The 17,098-nt window shown below is 47.3% G+C and overlaps 1 protein-coding gene across 2 annotated transcripts; it reads right to left on the reverse strand.

The window, feature by feature from the left end:
• Positions 1–1,374: 1,374 nt before the first annotated feature.
• On the reverse strand, positions 1,375–7,035 carry RTL6 (retrotransposon Gag like 6). Of its 2 annotated transcripts, none has more exons than XM_040637685.1 (2): positions 6,803–7,035; positions 1,375–6,582 (listed from the first exon to the last, which is right to left on the reverse strand). In XM_040637685.1, the coding sequence occupies exon 2, from the start codon at positions 6,267–6,269 to the stop codon at positions 5,550–5,552; it is 720 nt and encodes a 239-aa protein (XP_040493619.1). In that variant the 5' UTR covers positions 6,270–6,582; positions 6,803–7,035; the 3' UTR covers positions 1,375–5,549. The 2 variants fall into 2 exon arrangements, with proteins under 2 accessions (XP_040493619.1, XP_040493620.1); XM_040637686.1 differs by having other exon boundaries at positions 6,734–7,035.
• Positions 7,036–17,098: the final 10,063 nt, after the last annotated feature.

A 17,098-nucleotide genomic window follows, 5' to 3' on the forward strand; every position in this document is an offset into this window, starting at 1 on the left:
CAAGCTCTGCACCTGTTACCAAGACTTTGGGAAACCTTAGAATTAATGTTTAAGTTCATCTGGTGGGAAACATTAAGAAAACCTGAAGGGGAGGAGCCCTCCTAGATAGGAATACGAATTAAAGAACGGAAGTCATTTTAGAAAGGGAGGCAGAGGGAAATCAGTGGATGAGTAGATAATAGAAAAGTTGGCCCTGTAATAAATAAGAGCTTCAAATGTGATGAAGGAAACACACATCAATGAGAAGTAAAGAATGAACGTATGATCTCAGGATGTTTAAATGTTTGGGGAATCAACTCAGTTTAGAGCCTCACCTCACACTCCATGCCAGACTAATTCCAGAACCAACTTCATTAACATTTAAAACACTGAAAGAGGGGCGCCTGGGTGGCTCAGTCAGTTAAGCGTCTGCCTTCGGCTCCCAGGGTCCTGGGATCGAGCCCCATGTTGGGCTCCCTGCTCAGTGGGGAGTCTGCTTCTCCCTCCCTCCTCCCCCCACCCCCGCTTGTGCTCTCCCTCTCTCTCAAATAAATAAAATCTTGAAAAAAATAAAAATAACACACTGAAAGAAACCACAAAGGACCAGATGCTGGTGTCCGCAGGCCCGCCTAGTCTCAGGTCTTCTTAGACCAGCGGTTCTGAGTGGGCAGGGACCCTGGAAGGGGGTGAGGTAAAATTGGCTTTGTAATAATGCTCGAATATTCTCTGCCTCTCCCACTCCATCTCATGAGTCCCCAGTGGAATTTTTCAGAGGCTACATGAGAAGTGATCTTGCAGAAACGGGGGGAAGACTCCAGCTGTCTGCTAGTGGGCCAGGCACTGAAGGAATTTGCAAAAATGGAGAACAATGCCACTCTTCTCACCTTTTTTTGTGTTGGGAAATAGAGACTTTTCATTAAAATATGCTATTTATGTTGTCAAGTAATGAGCTTATTTTCAAAATAATATTTTCAGACAGTCTCCATTTTAATAGGGTAAATGTTGGTAAAGATCGACATAAGCAAAAGCTCTCGGGGGTCCTAAGTGATTTTTAACGGCACAAAGGGATTCTGAGGCTGGAGAACGGCTCTCGATCCACAGGCGTGTGGGCTGGGCCTTGTTTCCCTCACCCACAAACCCCCAGCACCCAGCTTCCACCCATGCCACAAGCTGGCAAAGGTTTACGGAGCGCCTACCATGTCATGTAGTTACAGGTACGACGATACAGCCATGAGCAAAAGGGACAAAACCTATATGCCTGCGTCGTGTTGTGTTCGAGTCTAGTGACCACCGTGCCCAACAAGAGAGTGGATCGGCTGTGTAAGAAGTCAGAATGTCCGTAACACACACACAAAGATAAAAAGCGGGACACACGGGCAGCAAATATGACACACGACAGGTTAATATCTTTAATATATAACGAGCTCATACAAATTTATCAGACCCCAGTAGGTAAGAGCAAGGGACACTGACGATCCACAAAAGAGGAAATACAACTGCTTAACATGGAAAGATGTCTGACTTTGCTAGAAAGCAAAGAAATGCAAACTGAGACGCGAGGCTAGGTTTCATTATCAGATCAGCAAGTATTTAGCCAGAGGATAATACTCAGAGCTGGCGAGACGGTGGAACGGGCACGTACGTCCTCGCTGGCGGCAGTGTCAATGGGGACAAACGTTGCTGGAAACCATTCTGTCGATACGTAATAAGGGGCTCAAAGGTTTTCGTATTAATTCCATAACCCCGCCTCTGAGAATCTGTCCTAAGGAAATAACTTGACGTTGGGGAAAAGCGTTATGCACGAGGAAATTCTTCCATCTCCAGTGGTGAGGAATTAGTAACAGAATGGGCGATCGACCATGGGCACTACTGTCCGTCTACGTGATGGGGGACACAGCCGGTTCAAACTAAAACTAGTAATAACGTGTCACGGGAAGTCCCCTGACAGAAGTGAAAACACCCACACACTATCGTATCAGTACAGAAGGTAGAATCACCACGACGTTGCAACAAAAAGAAGAAAAACCATGATGGACGGCGGCAGAAGGGAGGGGCCTGGCAGGAGAACCACCAAAATGTTCCAACTTCGCTCCTCTCGCTTCCTACCTTATTCTCCGAAACTGCTCTAAGGTGCAGGTTTGCTCTGAGAATGAAGAGACCTAGTATGTTGCTACTTGCTCACGGAGTCAGTGACGTCGCAGTGAGGAGCGAGGGTCCCTCCCATCCCCTGCACTGCGTCTGCTCCACACCAACCACCACCACACCACATGTTAGGACCCCGAGACAACACGGCGGACCTGTCCTCCACCTAGTCCTCTCCCGACACTGGGAAGCCACCGCTGTTGGCCCAAGAAGGTGCTCCGCGCTTCCTTCAGCAGACTCTGGTCTTGACCTCAGCGCTAAGCCCCCCGTCTAACGCCTCCCAGGCACTGGGGATCTTAGTTTTTCTACAAGGATCTCCTACTCCTCCTCCCACCCGAACCCCACTGCTGGCAGTGGCCCACGGGGGTGTCCTTTTACACAACTGTGGGGCTTGCCCCCCTTAAGGTAGCCTAAGGACGTGCCCAACTGTCCCTCCCATTTCTCTCTCCTACGAGCCGAACTGCCAGGACTGCGGTCACGCAGCAAGTGGTCTGCCACACTGGACAGCAGGGACCCACACACCAGGAAAAGTCCTATCAGCACCTTCTCGGGGGTTTTTGCACCCCTGTCATTACTTACTCATCATATACTTACCTGGAACCCACGAACCAGGTCTTTGCTTTTTCCTATAAGTCACCAAACTGCTTCAGGACATTAAGTTAATCCCAAGGTCACACTATACATTTGACCAGGAAGTCACCCCTTCTCCTAAATTCCATCTCAAATGATGCCGTTATGCCATGAGGTTTACTTACCAGATGGGGTATCAGGTAGACCAGAAAAACCACAATATAGTTCAAATAATGTCAACACCATGAAAAACATAAAACTTTTGCTCACATGCACTGTTTAACACTACTAACTGCCTGTCCCTGTTATAAATCAATACTTGTTCTCTTAAATTCAGAGAAATTCCAACCCTGGAGTCTGTACAAAGCCGCTCCCCTCCCCCACTTCCTTCTTCAGCGTGACCCTCCCCCGTCACGCGGTCTGGCTCTGGGCTGCATGGACCGTGGGTCCCATCCTCTCCCACTGGGAGACTCCCAGTGTGGGGCCTCTTCCGAGTCCGATGCGGGGCAACCCCGAGCCTCTCGTGCACTCACTTCCAAAGCTGCCGGCAGCGCTCTAGGTCGCACATGTGCCACAGCACGAGGCCAAGCCCACGAACAGAAGCACCAGCGGCTGAAACAAAACTCACCCAACCAAAGGGAGCTGGAGCGTCAGCCTGGACGGGGCGCCACCTGCCCTATGGCCGAGGGCCGGGTCACGGGGCAGCCTGGCCTCCGCAGCTCAGGCCCTGCTGCGCACGGCTGCGCGACTCGAACGCTGAGCGCAACGCAAGCACCGCAGGACTTCTACGTGCCACAGGGGTGGGCCCAGGGGTCGGCGAGACAGCACAGTTCCCGCCCTACTTCCAAGCTGGGCTCCCACCCTCCCCGGGCTGGGCCACATGGAAACCTTCAGGGTGCCTCCTACCCCAGCAGGCCTCCTGTCCCCCGGGTGCCTGCACCCCTCCACCTAGCAGGCAGACAGCAGAGCACTGAGCACGAAGAGAAAGTGATCTGTACACCCCCCACTAGAGCTCCCACCCCCCAGAATGGTGGCCCCACTGTGTGTCTTCCCCCCTCCCATTCATGCTTAATGAGCACCATGGTCCCACCTGCACAGCCTTGGCTGGAATCCAGGGGGCCTGAAGCCTGTATTCAGGCAGTTTTTAGCAGGGCAGTTGGGCTAACAGAGTTTACAATGAGTGGGTGCCAGTGGTCCACGAACCCCAGCAGCCACTAAATATCCTTGACCTTGCAGTGGCCGCTTCGAGAACGCAGTCACCTTCCCCAGCATCATCAAAACTCTTCAGAAGAAAGGATGGACCCTAGGACCCAATCTCTGGGTGTCCCAAGACACCGGTCTTCAGGTGGGTGCAGAGGCCATCCTTCTGCAGTCAAGCCAGGACCACTTGGGGGCAGATGGACCCAGGGTAAGACACCTCCTCTTCCCCATGGTCCAGGCAGTCACGTAAATGCGGTTCATTTGGCATTACATATGGCGAGAGCATCATGGTCCAAAGGGCTTGGCCAAGTCTCATTTAGAAAGTGATTTCTGGGCATCCCCTGGGAGGAACCAAAAGGCCATCCACCGTCACAGGTGGAGTTCTGTCCCTCGGAATTCGGACCTAAGTGCCAGTTTTGTCCTGTCCCCACATTAGGACCAAGGTAAACTGCAGCTCTTTCCCTTTACAAATGCCACAAAGGCCCTGGTGGGGCCGTCAGAGGCAAATACTCCTTCCGTAAGTGCTTAATGATGCATCCCAGAGGATCGGGGTCTCCAGCTAGGAGTCCCTGTTTTCTGAGTCAAAGGCTAGACTGTCTACCCGATGGGACAGCCCAGGCATGGGGAGGACATGCTGTCTGTGGCTTTGGAGACCTAGAGGTGGTGTGGGTGGCCGAGGGGGCCGAGGTGAAGGCCGCATGTCATCTGAATGAAGATGGGAACAGGTCTCGAGCTAGACAGGCCTACCGCCAAGTGATGGGGGGCAAAGAGGAGGCGGCGACTACGCACTAACTGGTGGTGGTTCCCGCTGGCACCCCCCCCTCCAGCCCGCTGTGGGCCTCAGGCAGGGATGTACAGGAACGTGCTGCCTGCAGCGGCTCCATGATCCAAAGTCACAATGACGTCCTGCGGCAGGAAAGTTCCAGATTCCCAGAATGCCCGGCGAGAGAACATTGGCAACTGAAGCCAAGCATTCCGGCAGGTGCTTCTCCCCTTAGCTGCGTTAGCGCGCTTTCCCCGTGGCAACAATGGGACCTACTGACCACGTGTTCATGTGCAGAGGGAAGCCTGCCCACCAGAAATGCTGGCACCGCACTCCCAGCAGTGAACACCTGGCCACCGCAGCAGGGTTGAGGCCCCCGCCTGCCATCCCAGGGCCTGGCATGGCTGGTGATCACCTACGGGTGTGAAGCCAGACTCCCCTCCCCCAGGTACCCAGAACACGGCCCGACCTGGCCGAAGTGGCTCCCCTCCATCATCAGTGGGGAGCTGCCCTGGGGGCCTGCGCAGGGTGGTGTAGAAACATCCGTGAACCTAGTTGGGCTGGGAGAGATCAGCCCAAATGATCCGCAGTGGGCTGTGGGGTCACTGCGACCAAGCCGCAGAGCTGTGGTCCCCAGGAGAGCTGGGGCTGCAAGCAAGCGAGGGGAAGCATGCACTGCGGGTACAAAGCTAGCACAGATCACTAGGAAGCAAGGTGGGTAACAGGGCGCCCACGAGTGATGAAGGAAGATCTCCTTATGGAACAGGTCTGGAGGGGCAGGGAGGAATGTCTTCAAACAAGGACGATGCTGTTGTCGTGTGGACGTTTCTTCTACGTAGCAAAGGGCGTATGCTGTCTGCGTGGCTGCAGATGCGACCTGGGTAGTGGCCGATTCTTAAAGGTTCCGTGCTCGGGTGGGCAGAGCCGGGGCTGGACTAGTCCCATTGGAGGCTGGATGCACGGGGCAAGGCCCTGTGCCCGTGGCAGCCAGCTGGCGGCAGAGCATCTGGCGCTCCCGCACGGCTCGATTGGAGGCGGAAGTCTTCCTGATTTGGGCGCGCCGTGCATGCCGGAGTGGAGACTTGTAGGTTCTCCGCAACTCTGCCAGGAATCCCTGATAGTTGTTGCGCAGGGGGCTGTCAGGTTGCATGTGGGGGATGGCCCACTTCTCTGCCTCCCCCGTCAGCCGGGACACAAGGAACGCCACTCGTTCGGCCTCACCTGGGAAGCGGGAGGCCTGGAAGATCATGAACCTGTCCATTTGCATCAAGAACCCTGCCAGCTGCCCGGGGTCTCCAGAAAAGGGCTCGGGCAGAGAGGTTGGAGGCGTGGTCATTGGTCGGGTCCCATTGGAGGTAATTGCTGAGATGGGCGGGGTGATCTGCAGCGCCCCCGGAATCCGGGCCCTGGTGCGTAGCAAGGTCAGCTCTGCCATCACGCTCTCCAGCATGTTGGTGAGATTGGCCTTCTCCGCCCGCAGGGTAGAGGCCTCCCGCCTCAGCGCGGAGTTGGTGAGGCGCAGGGAGGTCAGGGTGTCGATGACGTCATCCATTTGGGCATTGGTAGACGCTGCAGAGGCCGGGCTTTCGGCTTTTGATGTCTGGGGTTGGACCATGTTGGCCAGAGGTTAGCGGAAGGCTGAGACGGGTGCGCTGGGAGAAGGGGGTGTGTGTAACCCAGAACCTGAGCACCTGTGATGCTAAAATTGGGTAGACCCCGACAGGAACCAGGGAAAGGGCAGGGTTCAACACTCAGAGTGGCTTAGAAGACCAAACAAGAAGGCAGGGCAGACGGAGCCGAGAGCCGCGCACAGCCGGGGCCAGGCAGGTGGCGCAGGCCCTGGGGATGCCGATTCCGGAGGCGGCTCCTTTATCGCAGACCTCACTCGGGCAAGGCGGGCTGCACAGGGGGTTGGATTGTTCTGTGCCCTGAAGGAGGAAAAGATGTTTTAAGAAACGTCTGGACTGCGTAGAGAGGGGTGGAAGGGAAGGCCGCGGCGTGGGGGGATGGGGGCGGAAAGCGGGCGGGCAGAGGCTCCCGGGCTCGAAGCCCCCTCCCCGCGAGGGGCCCGGCGCCCACCTTGCGCAGAACAAAGGGCGGATGCACCTGCGGCGGCGCGGGGGCCCGGGACCGGCGGCGGGCGCGTACCTGGGTCTCCGCGGCTTCCTCCGCGGCTCCGTCTGCCGCGCCGGCCGTGACCAAGATGGCCCGATCGGGGGACGCGGGCGGGCCGATGAGTCACGGCGGCGGCGGCCCGCAGAACTGCTTCCCGGTCAGGTCAGGCCGGGGCTGCGGCGGGAGGCGGGCGCGGGCGGCCTCGGGCGGGAGCACGAGCGGGGGCCGGGGCCGTGGCCGGGGTCGCAGCTGACGGAGGGCGGGTCGCGGACGGCCGGGATGCGGGCGGGGCGGGCGCGGCGGCGGAGGCGGAGGCGGTGGCGGCGGCGGGTGGGCCTCGCGCGGGCCCCGCTGGTTGCCATGGAGACCTCCCGCTCCCGCGTGCGCGGCGGCGGCTGAAGCCCCGCCCCGGAAATGGCGCACGCAGCCCCGCCTCCCAGGGCTACTGCTCCGCGTCTTTCTCCAGCAGCCAATCAGTGATGTCCCGGGGTTGCTGTTATTTTATTATGAGGATAGATGCCTTCCTGTTTTTGTCATTTTTCCTAAGGCTACGAGCAAAGCTCGTTTTGTATATGTTGTAATTATATATTTTTAATGAAACATGCTTTTCATATTGTAACTTGAATACAAATTCAATATAATACATATTCATTGTAGCAAATTTTGATCCCATAGAAGTCTTAAAAAACACAACTTTGTATCGCTAGAGTCCGTCCACCTGAAGAAAACAAATAGTAATATTTTTGTAGTTCCACCCAGTCATTTTTCTTTGATATATTCTATTTCAAAATATTAATATTTATACTTTAGGAACTGTTTTGTAACCTTAATAGCACACTGAATTTTGAACATCTTCCCATTTAAAATACTTCAAAAGCATGACTTTTCACTTATTGTCTAGCGTTCCACTGAAATCGCATACCATGCCCTTTGGATAGATCGCTATCTTATTTCCATGTGGAAGTTCTATAAACCTTACTTGTATATCAATCCCAGACTTTCCTCTGCCAAGTTCTCCAGGGTAATAGCCACTGAGCGAAATTACTGGGCCAAAGAACACGACGATCTGGATGCTTTTCCTGCTTGACCTTGTTGAGCTGCTTCTGGGTGGTCAATTCCAGATGGGGGCATGGCCAAAGAGAGGAAGACACCCACCATGCCAGTCTTTCTAGGACACATCTTCAAGGAGGCTGAACCACTTGCAGCATTCCTCAATCAGTCCTGGGACAAAGTCAGCTTCTCTCACACCTTTCCAGTTTTCACTTGTATAAAATGGGAATTGGAGCATGACGGTGTCAGTACTTGAAGAGGATCGTCTAGCAGTGCCCACGACTGTATGTACCCCAGTATGCCCAAGGGTGCATTTTTGGTGACCAGCTGAAAACCTCTAGGACATAAAGCAAGAGAGGAAAGAAAGAAGATAGAAGAAAGGAGATGGTGGTTCTTTAAACCGCCTCCACGAGATCTCCCAAGGAGGTGGGGGCAGAAGCTGCATTCATCTCGACTGAGGTCAATGACTTCAAATGCAGAAGTTGGCCTGGACTCCATTACCCCTCCCACTTCTTCCAAACACACACAAGAATCCCCGTCTATTCCTGTGAGTTCCCCCATCAGTCCCTCTTCCTAAGCATCAGGGTTGTACCTCCCCATATCCCTGAACGTTGTACACAGGAGGGAAGTGTCTGCTACAACCTCAGGTGTGGTTGACGCTGTAAATCCTGAATTCCCAGGTGCACTGAATAGAAGGTACACCCTCGTTTCAGAAATGATGGAATATGAACTTGAAGAAATGTGCAGTTTATTTGAATTTCTCATTATTTCAAATAGGCTATAAAGTGGCATCACATAAAAACAGTGAAATAAAAATTAGAAAGACTTTAAAAATAAGAAAAGCAGGGGCAGAGTATTTGGCTTCTGATCCAGATAATCGATGGTTCGCACTCTGAGACAGCTCTCTCTGCTACAAACATAGAACAATGATAAACTATACAAAGAAAGTTTTGAGAGGATATGGCTGGGCTCAAAAACAAGGTGAACTCCACTGTGGTCCAGACACACAAACTGCTGAGTATTGACAAAGCCTTGGGCTTGCTGGGCCCTAGGTCCTGAGGCATAATGGGGACGTAATGGTTCTGGCAACAGTATCAGGCTTTCTCTTTGAAACCAGGGGAGAAAGGGGTCACCTGGATGTCCGAAAGGAGTCTGAAAAAATCTGCTTTGACCATTTCATGGGGACAACAGTTCTGGGAAGGTGTCACCCTAGGATGAGGAAGACCACGTAATATCATGAATCTCATGCCCCCTGGCTTGACAAGTAGACCCTGAAGGCCAGGAAGCATGAAGCACCACCACCAATATAAAACATGTTCTGTCCTGCAGACCGGGCATCACGGGAGCAGCCCCAAACTGCTAGACTGGGGAGGAAGAGGGCTCCAGAGGATTGAGTACACAGAGAATACACACACAGAGAGAAAGTGAAAGACAGCCTTTTACCCCAAAATGAACCTAAAACTCAAAACTAAAGCCCATGAAGACATCCAATGCTAAGAATAATGGCCACTAAAGTGAATAATCATAATATAATTTGACTCCAGATGAAATTAAAATAATAGAACAGTCTAGAGGGGAAAAATAAAGGAACCATATTCGCGATCCTCAATGAGAATAATGAAGGAAAAACATTTGTAAAAAGAACAGACATGGGGGGTGCGGTCAGGAAGGCAAAATTGTAACAAGATGAGGTGGCTATGAAAAAGTACTTTTTAAAAGGCAATAAAATGAACCTCCATTTCCAGGAAGATGGAGTTGGTGCATTCTGCCCTAGTCTTTCAGCAAAGCACAACAGAAAAGAACTGAAAAAGAAAAAAAGAGAGACTAAAAGGTAGAGAGAGAAAGGCAGATTGGCTAGGTTGTTCGGGACCCAGGACTGACACAGCAGTTGAGATCCTTGACTATTCTTTTGTGTCATACACCTGAGAGCCGGAGAAGTTGGCAACCTGGAAGGGCCAATGGGTACAGACAGAAATCTCCCCTCAAAAGCCTGCTCTCTTAAGCCAGAGAACCAGGAAAGGTTCAGCCTAAGAAAACAGAAAACTTTTAGACAATACTCAAACTCTCAGAAGTCAAAGGCAAAGAATCTTAAAAGCAGCAAAAGAGAAGCACGTGGTTATGTATAAAATGTCACCGATAAAATGAACATCTGGTTTCTCATCCGAAACCATGGAAGCCAGAAGGCAGTGGGAGGATAGATTCAAAACACTGAAAGAAAAGACTGTCAACCAAGAACTCTATATTCAGCAAAACCAGCTTTCAAAAATGAAGGAAAAATTAGGACACTCCCAAGTAAACAGAACTGGAGACCATTCATCACCAGCAGACCTGCTCTATGAAAAATAATAGAGGTCTCAAAAAATGTGTACAAAAAATAAGGAAATTAAAAACAGTACACTAGAAAATATCTACTTGACATGAAAGAAGGCAGTAGTGGAAGAATAAAGAAACAAACAAAAAAATAGAACATATAGAAAACAAAATGAGAGATGTAAATCCTACCTTATCAACAATGTGTTTAACGTAAAGGAATTAAACACTCCAGTTGAAAGGTCAATATTGACAAAATGGATTTTTAAAAATGATCCAATTCAATGCTGTCTATAAAAGATACACTTTCGATTCAAAGACACAAATTAAGTTGAAAGTAAATGAATGGAAAGTGATATATCCTTCAAACTAGCCAAAAGAGAAATGGATTGGCTACACTGACATCAAACAAAACAGACTTATAAAGGCCAAAATTGTTACTAGAGAAAAAGGATACTTTGTAATGATAAAAAGATCAATCCACCGAGACAACAAATATGAACACATACGCATCTAACAAGAGTCTTCCACTTCAAACCTTATCTACAAATGTATAACAATCAAGAATGGGGTTGCCTGGGTGGCTGGGGGTGCCTGGGTGGCTCAACAGGTTGAACGTCAGCCTTTGGCTCCAGTCATGATCTCAGGGTCATGGGATTGAGCCCCCACATCAGGCTCCCTGCTCAATGGGGAGTCTGCTTCTCCCTCTGCCCCTCCCCCTGCTTGTGCTCTCTCTCTCTCTCAAAGAAATTAAAAAAAAAAAAGAATGTATAGTCTGGTCCAGTAGAATAGAATTTCAAGTCCAAGAATAAACCCTAACATTAAGAGTCAGTTCACTTTCAAAAAGAGGGCCAAGACAATTTAGTGACCAAAGAATAGTCTTTCCTAAGAAAATTAGCTACCCATAGCAAAGAATTAAGTCATACTCCCTACCTCACACCCTATACAAAAATTAACTCAAAATGGATCAAAGACCTAAATGTAAGAGTTAAAACTATAAAAGTCTTAGAGGAAAACCTATTGGTAAATCTTCGTAATCTTGGGTCGTGCAATGGTATCTTAGATATGACACCAAAGTACAAGTGACAACAGAAAAAATTGATAACTTGAATTTTACCAAAATTAAAAACTTTTGTGTTTCAAAAGATGCTATCAAGAAAGTGAAAAGATAACCCACAGAATGGGAGAAAATATTTGCAAATCGTATATCTGATAAAGGTCTAATATCCAGACTATATAAAGAACTCCTATAACTCAATGATAAAAAGTCAACCCAATTTCTTAAATGAGCAAAATATTTGAGCACACATTTCTCCAAAGAAGATATACAAATGGCCCATAAACACATGAAAAGATGTCAAACAACATTAGTCTTTAGGGAAATGCAACTCGGGACCACAACGAGCTATCACTGTACCCCCCGCCTTGTATTGCTATAATTTAAAAGATAGACAATAACAAATGCTGGTGAAGTTGTGGAAAAATTGGAACCCTCATCCACTGCCAGTGGCAATGTAAAATGGTGCAGTTTGGCGGTTCCTCCAAAAGTTAAACATAGAATTTCCACATAACCCAGAAATCCCATTTCTAGGCATATGCCCAAGATAATTGAAAACATGTGTCTACACAATCACTTGAAAATGAATGTTTGTAGAAGCATTATTCATAATATTTTTAAAAACGTAACCAACCCACGTGTCCACTGATGGGTGAATAGATAAACATGTGGTATCATCGTACAACGGAATATCAATTGGCCATGCAAAGGAAAGAAATATATATGATCTGTGCCACAACGTGGGTGAACCTTGAAAGCATTACCCTGAGTGAAAGAAGTTAGACACAAGGACCATATGGGTATGATTTTATTTATATGAAGTGTGTACAACGGGCTAATCCATAGAGACAGAAAGTAGAGTAGTGGTTGCCAGGATCTTGGGAGAGGAAGGGAATGGGAAGTGACTGCTGACGGAACGTGGTTCCTTTTTGGGGTGATGAAAATGTTCTGGAGTTAGTGTTGATGGTTGTGCAACATTGTAAATATACCGAAACCTACTAAACTGGGTTCTCTTTTAAAGAGAATTTTATAGTATATGAATTATAGCTCCAAAAAATCGATCGCTATCCATGATCAAACTCACAGAACAAAATGGGCACAGAGGGGAGCTTTCTCAGTGTAACAGGGAGCATCTACAAAAACCCCATCACTAACTTTATGCTTAATGGTCGAAGACTGAATGCTTTCCCCTCAAGACTGAGAGCAAGGCAAAGATGTCCCCTCTCACCACTTTTATTCAACATTGTGCTGGAAGTTCTAGCCAGAGCAATGAGGCAAAAAAGGAAATAAAATATATGCAGATTGAAAGGGAAGAAATCAAACTGTCACCATTTGCAGTTGGCATGATTACATAGAAAATCCTAAGGCATTTGTCAAAAACAACAGCCACTTCCTGGAAATAACAAGCGGGTTCAGCAAGGTCACAAGATACAAGATGAATGTACAAAAATCAATTTTATTTGGGTACACTACCAATGAGCCCATGGACAGCAACATTAAAAATACAATACCACGTACAATCACTCAAAAAATACTCAGATGTAAGTCTAACAAAATATGTACAGGATTTGTATGCAGAAACCAGCAAAACACTGAAGAAAAAATTCTTAAAAATTTAAATAGAGAAAGAGGCATACTGGGACATGGTTTGGAAGAATCCACGTAGTAAAGATGTCAATTCTCCCTATATTGATATACGGGTTTAATGCAGTGTCTATCAAAGCCCGAGCAAGATTTTTTGTAGATCTGGAGAAGATTGTTCTAAAATATATGTGAAAAGGCAAAGGGACGAGAATAGCTAAAACCATTTTGAAAAAGAATAATAAAGTGGGAGGAACCCATCTACCTAATTTCAAGAATCATTACATAGCTACAGGCTGTGTTATATTGTTATATTGGTGGAGGGATAGACACATAGATCAATGGAACAGAACAGAGAACCTGGAAGCAGACCCATGCAAATATGCCCAGCTGATTTTCGGCAAGCACACCAAAGCAATCCTTTCAGCAAATGAAGATGGAGTGATCGAACATTCGTAAGTATACTTTTTAAAAAGAACTTCCATCTAAGCCTCTCATCTGCTACAAAAATGATCAAAAGTGGGTCACAGACTTAAATCTAAAACATAAAATGATATAAAACTTGAAACATATATGTGATAAAATCTTTGCAATGTGGGGCTAAGCAAATAATTCTTAGATGTGACTCCAGAAGCATGATCCATACAAGGAACAATTGATAAGTCGGACTCCATCACAATTTAAAACTTGTTCTCTGTGAAGGGCCCTGTTAAGAGGAGGAAAACACAAGGTAGAGATGGGAGAAAATATTTGCGAACCACATATTCCACAAAGGACTAGTATCTAGAATGTGTAAAAGAACTCTCAAAACTGAACAGTAAAACAGAGAACAATCCAATTATAAAATGGGCCGAAGGCATGAAGAGACTCTTTATCTAAGAGGATATGCAGCTGGCGAGTAAAAACACGAAAAAGTGTCTACCATCATCAGCCATTAGGGAAATGCAAATTAAAACCATAATGAGATATCATTGCACACATATTAGAAAGGCTAATATAAAAAACAGTGACAACATCAAAAGCCAGTGAGGATACAGAGACACTGAACACATTGCTGATGGGAATGTAAAATGGTACAGCCACTCTGGAAAAGTTTAGTAATTAAAAAAAAAAAATTAAGTGAGTAACTGCCATACAACCCAGCGATTGTCCTCTGGGCATTTATCCCAGAGACATGAAAACTTCAGGAGGCATCAGGGTAGAAGGGAAGTGGGTGTGGCTATAAAGGACCATAGGAGCATCTTCTGTGTCTTGTCTCTATCAATGTTAATATCCTGGTTGTGATGTGGCCCTATGATTTTGCAAGATGTTACCATTGGGAGAAACTGAGTAAAGGGTACACTAGGTCCGTCTGTATCATTTCTTACAACTGCATGTGAAGTGTGCTTTGGTGGGAAGGACATCACTGAGAGTTGAGTTAGGAAGACCTTTTTGATACCTTCATGTGGGATGTCGGGCTGACTGTGGATGTGATTCTGGAGTTCTGGGGAGAGGTCTGTTGAAAAGTCAGTGGGAGATCAGTGGTATCCAAAGCTAGGAAGAGAGCGCAAACAGAAAGGAGAAGAGGGTCAGGAATTGTGCAATCCACAGTTTAGGGGTCTAGGAAAGGAGGAGGAGCCTGCTGAAGACTGGCCCAAATGGTGGGAGGAAACTCGGAAGCCGAGAATCGGCTTCAGGGAGGAGGAGGGGTGGCCAGCTGTGTCAAAGTCTTTGCGTGGGTAGGGTCACGTACAGACTGGGATGCTTTGGGAGCAGAACAGGTTGCTCAGGATAATGAAATCAATGCACTTTCTGAAACATTATGTATAGTCCAATAAAGTGGTTTATTGTACTGGTGGACCTATAACTATGGCCATGTTGCTACTACTTCCTAAAGCACACTTTTTTCTTCAATCTCGTCTTATTATTCTCCATTTTGTCATGAAATCATTTGCAGTCTTACTCAAAGTTGTATTCTGTGGTTGTAAATTTAAATCTGCTGACATCTTCAATGAACTCTTCTCTGCAGACTATATAATTAAGAAAATCATATTCCTACAGGTACGAAAGTACCAGCTAAGCTCAGAAAAACTCTAGTAAGTGGGGAACATTCTCACGTCTATTCTTTATTGAAATATATAAATATTCCAGCTCAACTGTCTCCAGAGGTTCAGTCATTTTGACTCCATTTGGGGTACCATTCTGCAACAAATATTTTTATAAGCCAAAACTTGTCCCCCTCAACATTTGTTTGCTATTTTTTAAATGTTTTTATCAAATTTAGATGCTGCAAAATTGTAGACCTTCCTGATTTCCTTCCGTTCCAATACAGAATGTAAATTTATCCAATTAAAACTAGGAATCTCATCTAGAGTCTTCCCGCATGTTGAGATATTCCAAAAACAATTATGGAATTTGAAAATCAGACCTCGTACACCCCTGGAGCTCTCAGCATTTAATTTTTCCAGCTCCACCCTTGCTTTTGTAGGGATGAATTTCAACATTTCCCTATCGGCAAGGATTGTTTCTGATAATTAACAATTTGCTAAAGTTTCAAAGCTCAAGATTCTTGGCGCCCATTTAATGGATACTTTGATTAAAGCTTTCCAACAGATTTTGAACTGAGTGCAACTAAACTTTAGAGGACTCGTTTACAAAAAGTTCAGTCCCACTCTGGGGCATTGTGTTGCTGTGCAAAGTAGGTCTTAGAGGACTCCAACATTTCAAGGGTCTGATTAATGACTACAGCAAAGACAGGAAGGACACACTGGGAGCTGAAGTCTGTTTTTATATTCAACTCTAACTTTGTCACAAAAATGTTTGCAGCCTATTCGCTCTGCATATATAAAAATATATTTGTAAATGTTGACAACTACAGCTCCTACTTTGATTGAGGACATATAACCAATTATTTGGATGCAACTATGAATAATGGGTTTGCTCACTGCAGCCAATCCCGAATACATCTGCGTTCCAAAGGTTTTGTGATTTAGTGAAAACATTGCCTTTTCTCAGGACGCTGTGGTAAATTGTCTCTGTTATTAAACTCTTGCTGTTTACCTGGGACTGAGCGTGTCTTTTGTTTTCTGCTTGGACCCAGGCTGATATTAATCCCTTTGGAAAACAACGTGGCATGAACTAGGAAAGGTGATATGGGCAGAGCTGAAGTCTGGCCCCTCAATCTCATGCACGAGTGCCCTGGGAAACCCGTGTGACACTGATCATAGAGGTGCTGTTTATCCAGCAAAGTCCTGGAAAGAACATAAATGCCCATCAACAGTAGGCTGGAAAAACAAAGTGCAATAATGCATAGCAGTGATTCTCAAATTTTATCGTACATCGGAATCACCCAGAAGGGTTGACCCCACACCCAGAATTTCTGATTCAGTCCGTAGTCTGGGGTAGGCCCAGGAATTTGCATTTCTAACAAGGTTTTCAGTGACGCGGATGCTGCTGGTCTGGGGACCCTGGTTTGAGAACCACTGTTGCAGAGCAATGACAGTCAATGAGCCACCCCTATAAGGATGGGACTGCCAAACATCATCAGTGAAAGAAGACACGAGATACATACTGTAGAATCTCTTTATATAAAGTTCAAAACCAGGGAAAACCACACCTTATTTCTTAAAGGGACATACATGGGTAGTAAAAGTGCTACGAAAAACAAGACAGTTGTTGCTGCAAACATCAGGATAGTGACCCCCTCGGAGAGGGATAAGGGTCAACCTAAGGAAGAGACCTATAGTCTTGTAGACCACAGACAACAGGCTGGTTCTTAGCCTGGGTAATTGCCCTTAGCAATTATTTAGTAAATTACACACTTGTGTTTTGTGTACCTGTTTGTTTGTGCATTGTATTTCACAGATGCTAAGTTTAAATCAAGAGATGAAAACCTAGGCAGAGAGAGAGAAAACTGGAGGAGAGAGATTGGACTGGAGGCAGAGGACACGGGCTCCTTCTGTAATGAATTGTCATAAAAGGGAAGGAGAGTGGGCAGTGGGCGGTGGGGGGAGGTAGGGTTAAGAGATGCTTTGTAAGATGGGAGAAGTAACATTATGCTCATCCAGGAGAGAAGCAGAGATGCAGGGTGTGGGCAGGTGGGCAGGCGAGGTGGCAGGAGCTGGTGGCAGACCTCCTCTGACTGCTTCTGTTTTCCTGGTGGAATCAGGGGTGTGTTTGTTTGCTCAGGCTACCATAATAAAGCATCACAGACTGGCAGCTTGAACAACAAAAATTTATCATCTCGCAGTCCTGGAGGCTGGAAGCCCAAGATCAAGGTGTCAGTAGGGTTGGTTTCTCCTGAGGCTCTTGGATGGCGTCTTCTCCCTGTATCCTCACGTGGTCGTCCCTCT

This window comes from Ursus maritimus, unplaced genomic scaffold (assembly GCF_017311325.1).
Source record: "Ursus maritimus isolate PB19 unplaced genomic scaffold, ASM1731132v1 scaffold_21, whole genome shotgun sequence".
In the NCBI taxonomy this organism is placed as follows: Eukaryota; Metazoa; Chordata; class Mammalia; order Carnivora; family Ursidae; genus Ursus; species Ursus maritimus.

What these genes read in the sequence shown, in the direction of transcription:
- RTL6 (XM_040637685.1), bottom strand. Translation starts at nt 6,269, where the DNA reads ATGGTCCAACCCCAGACATCAAAAGCCGAAAGCCCGGCCTCTGCAGCG.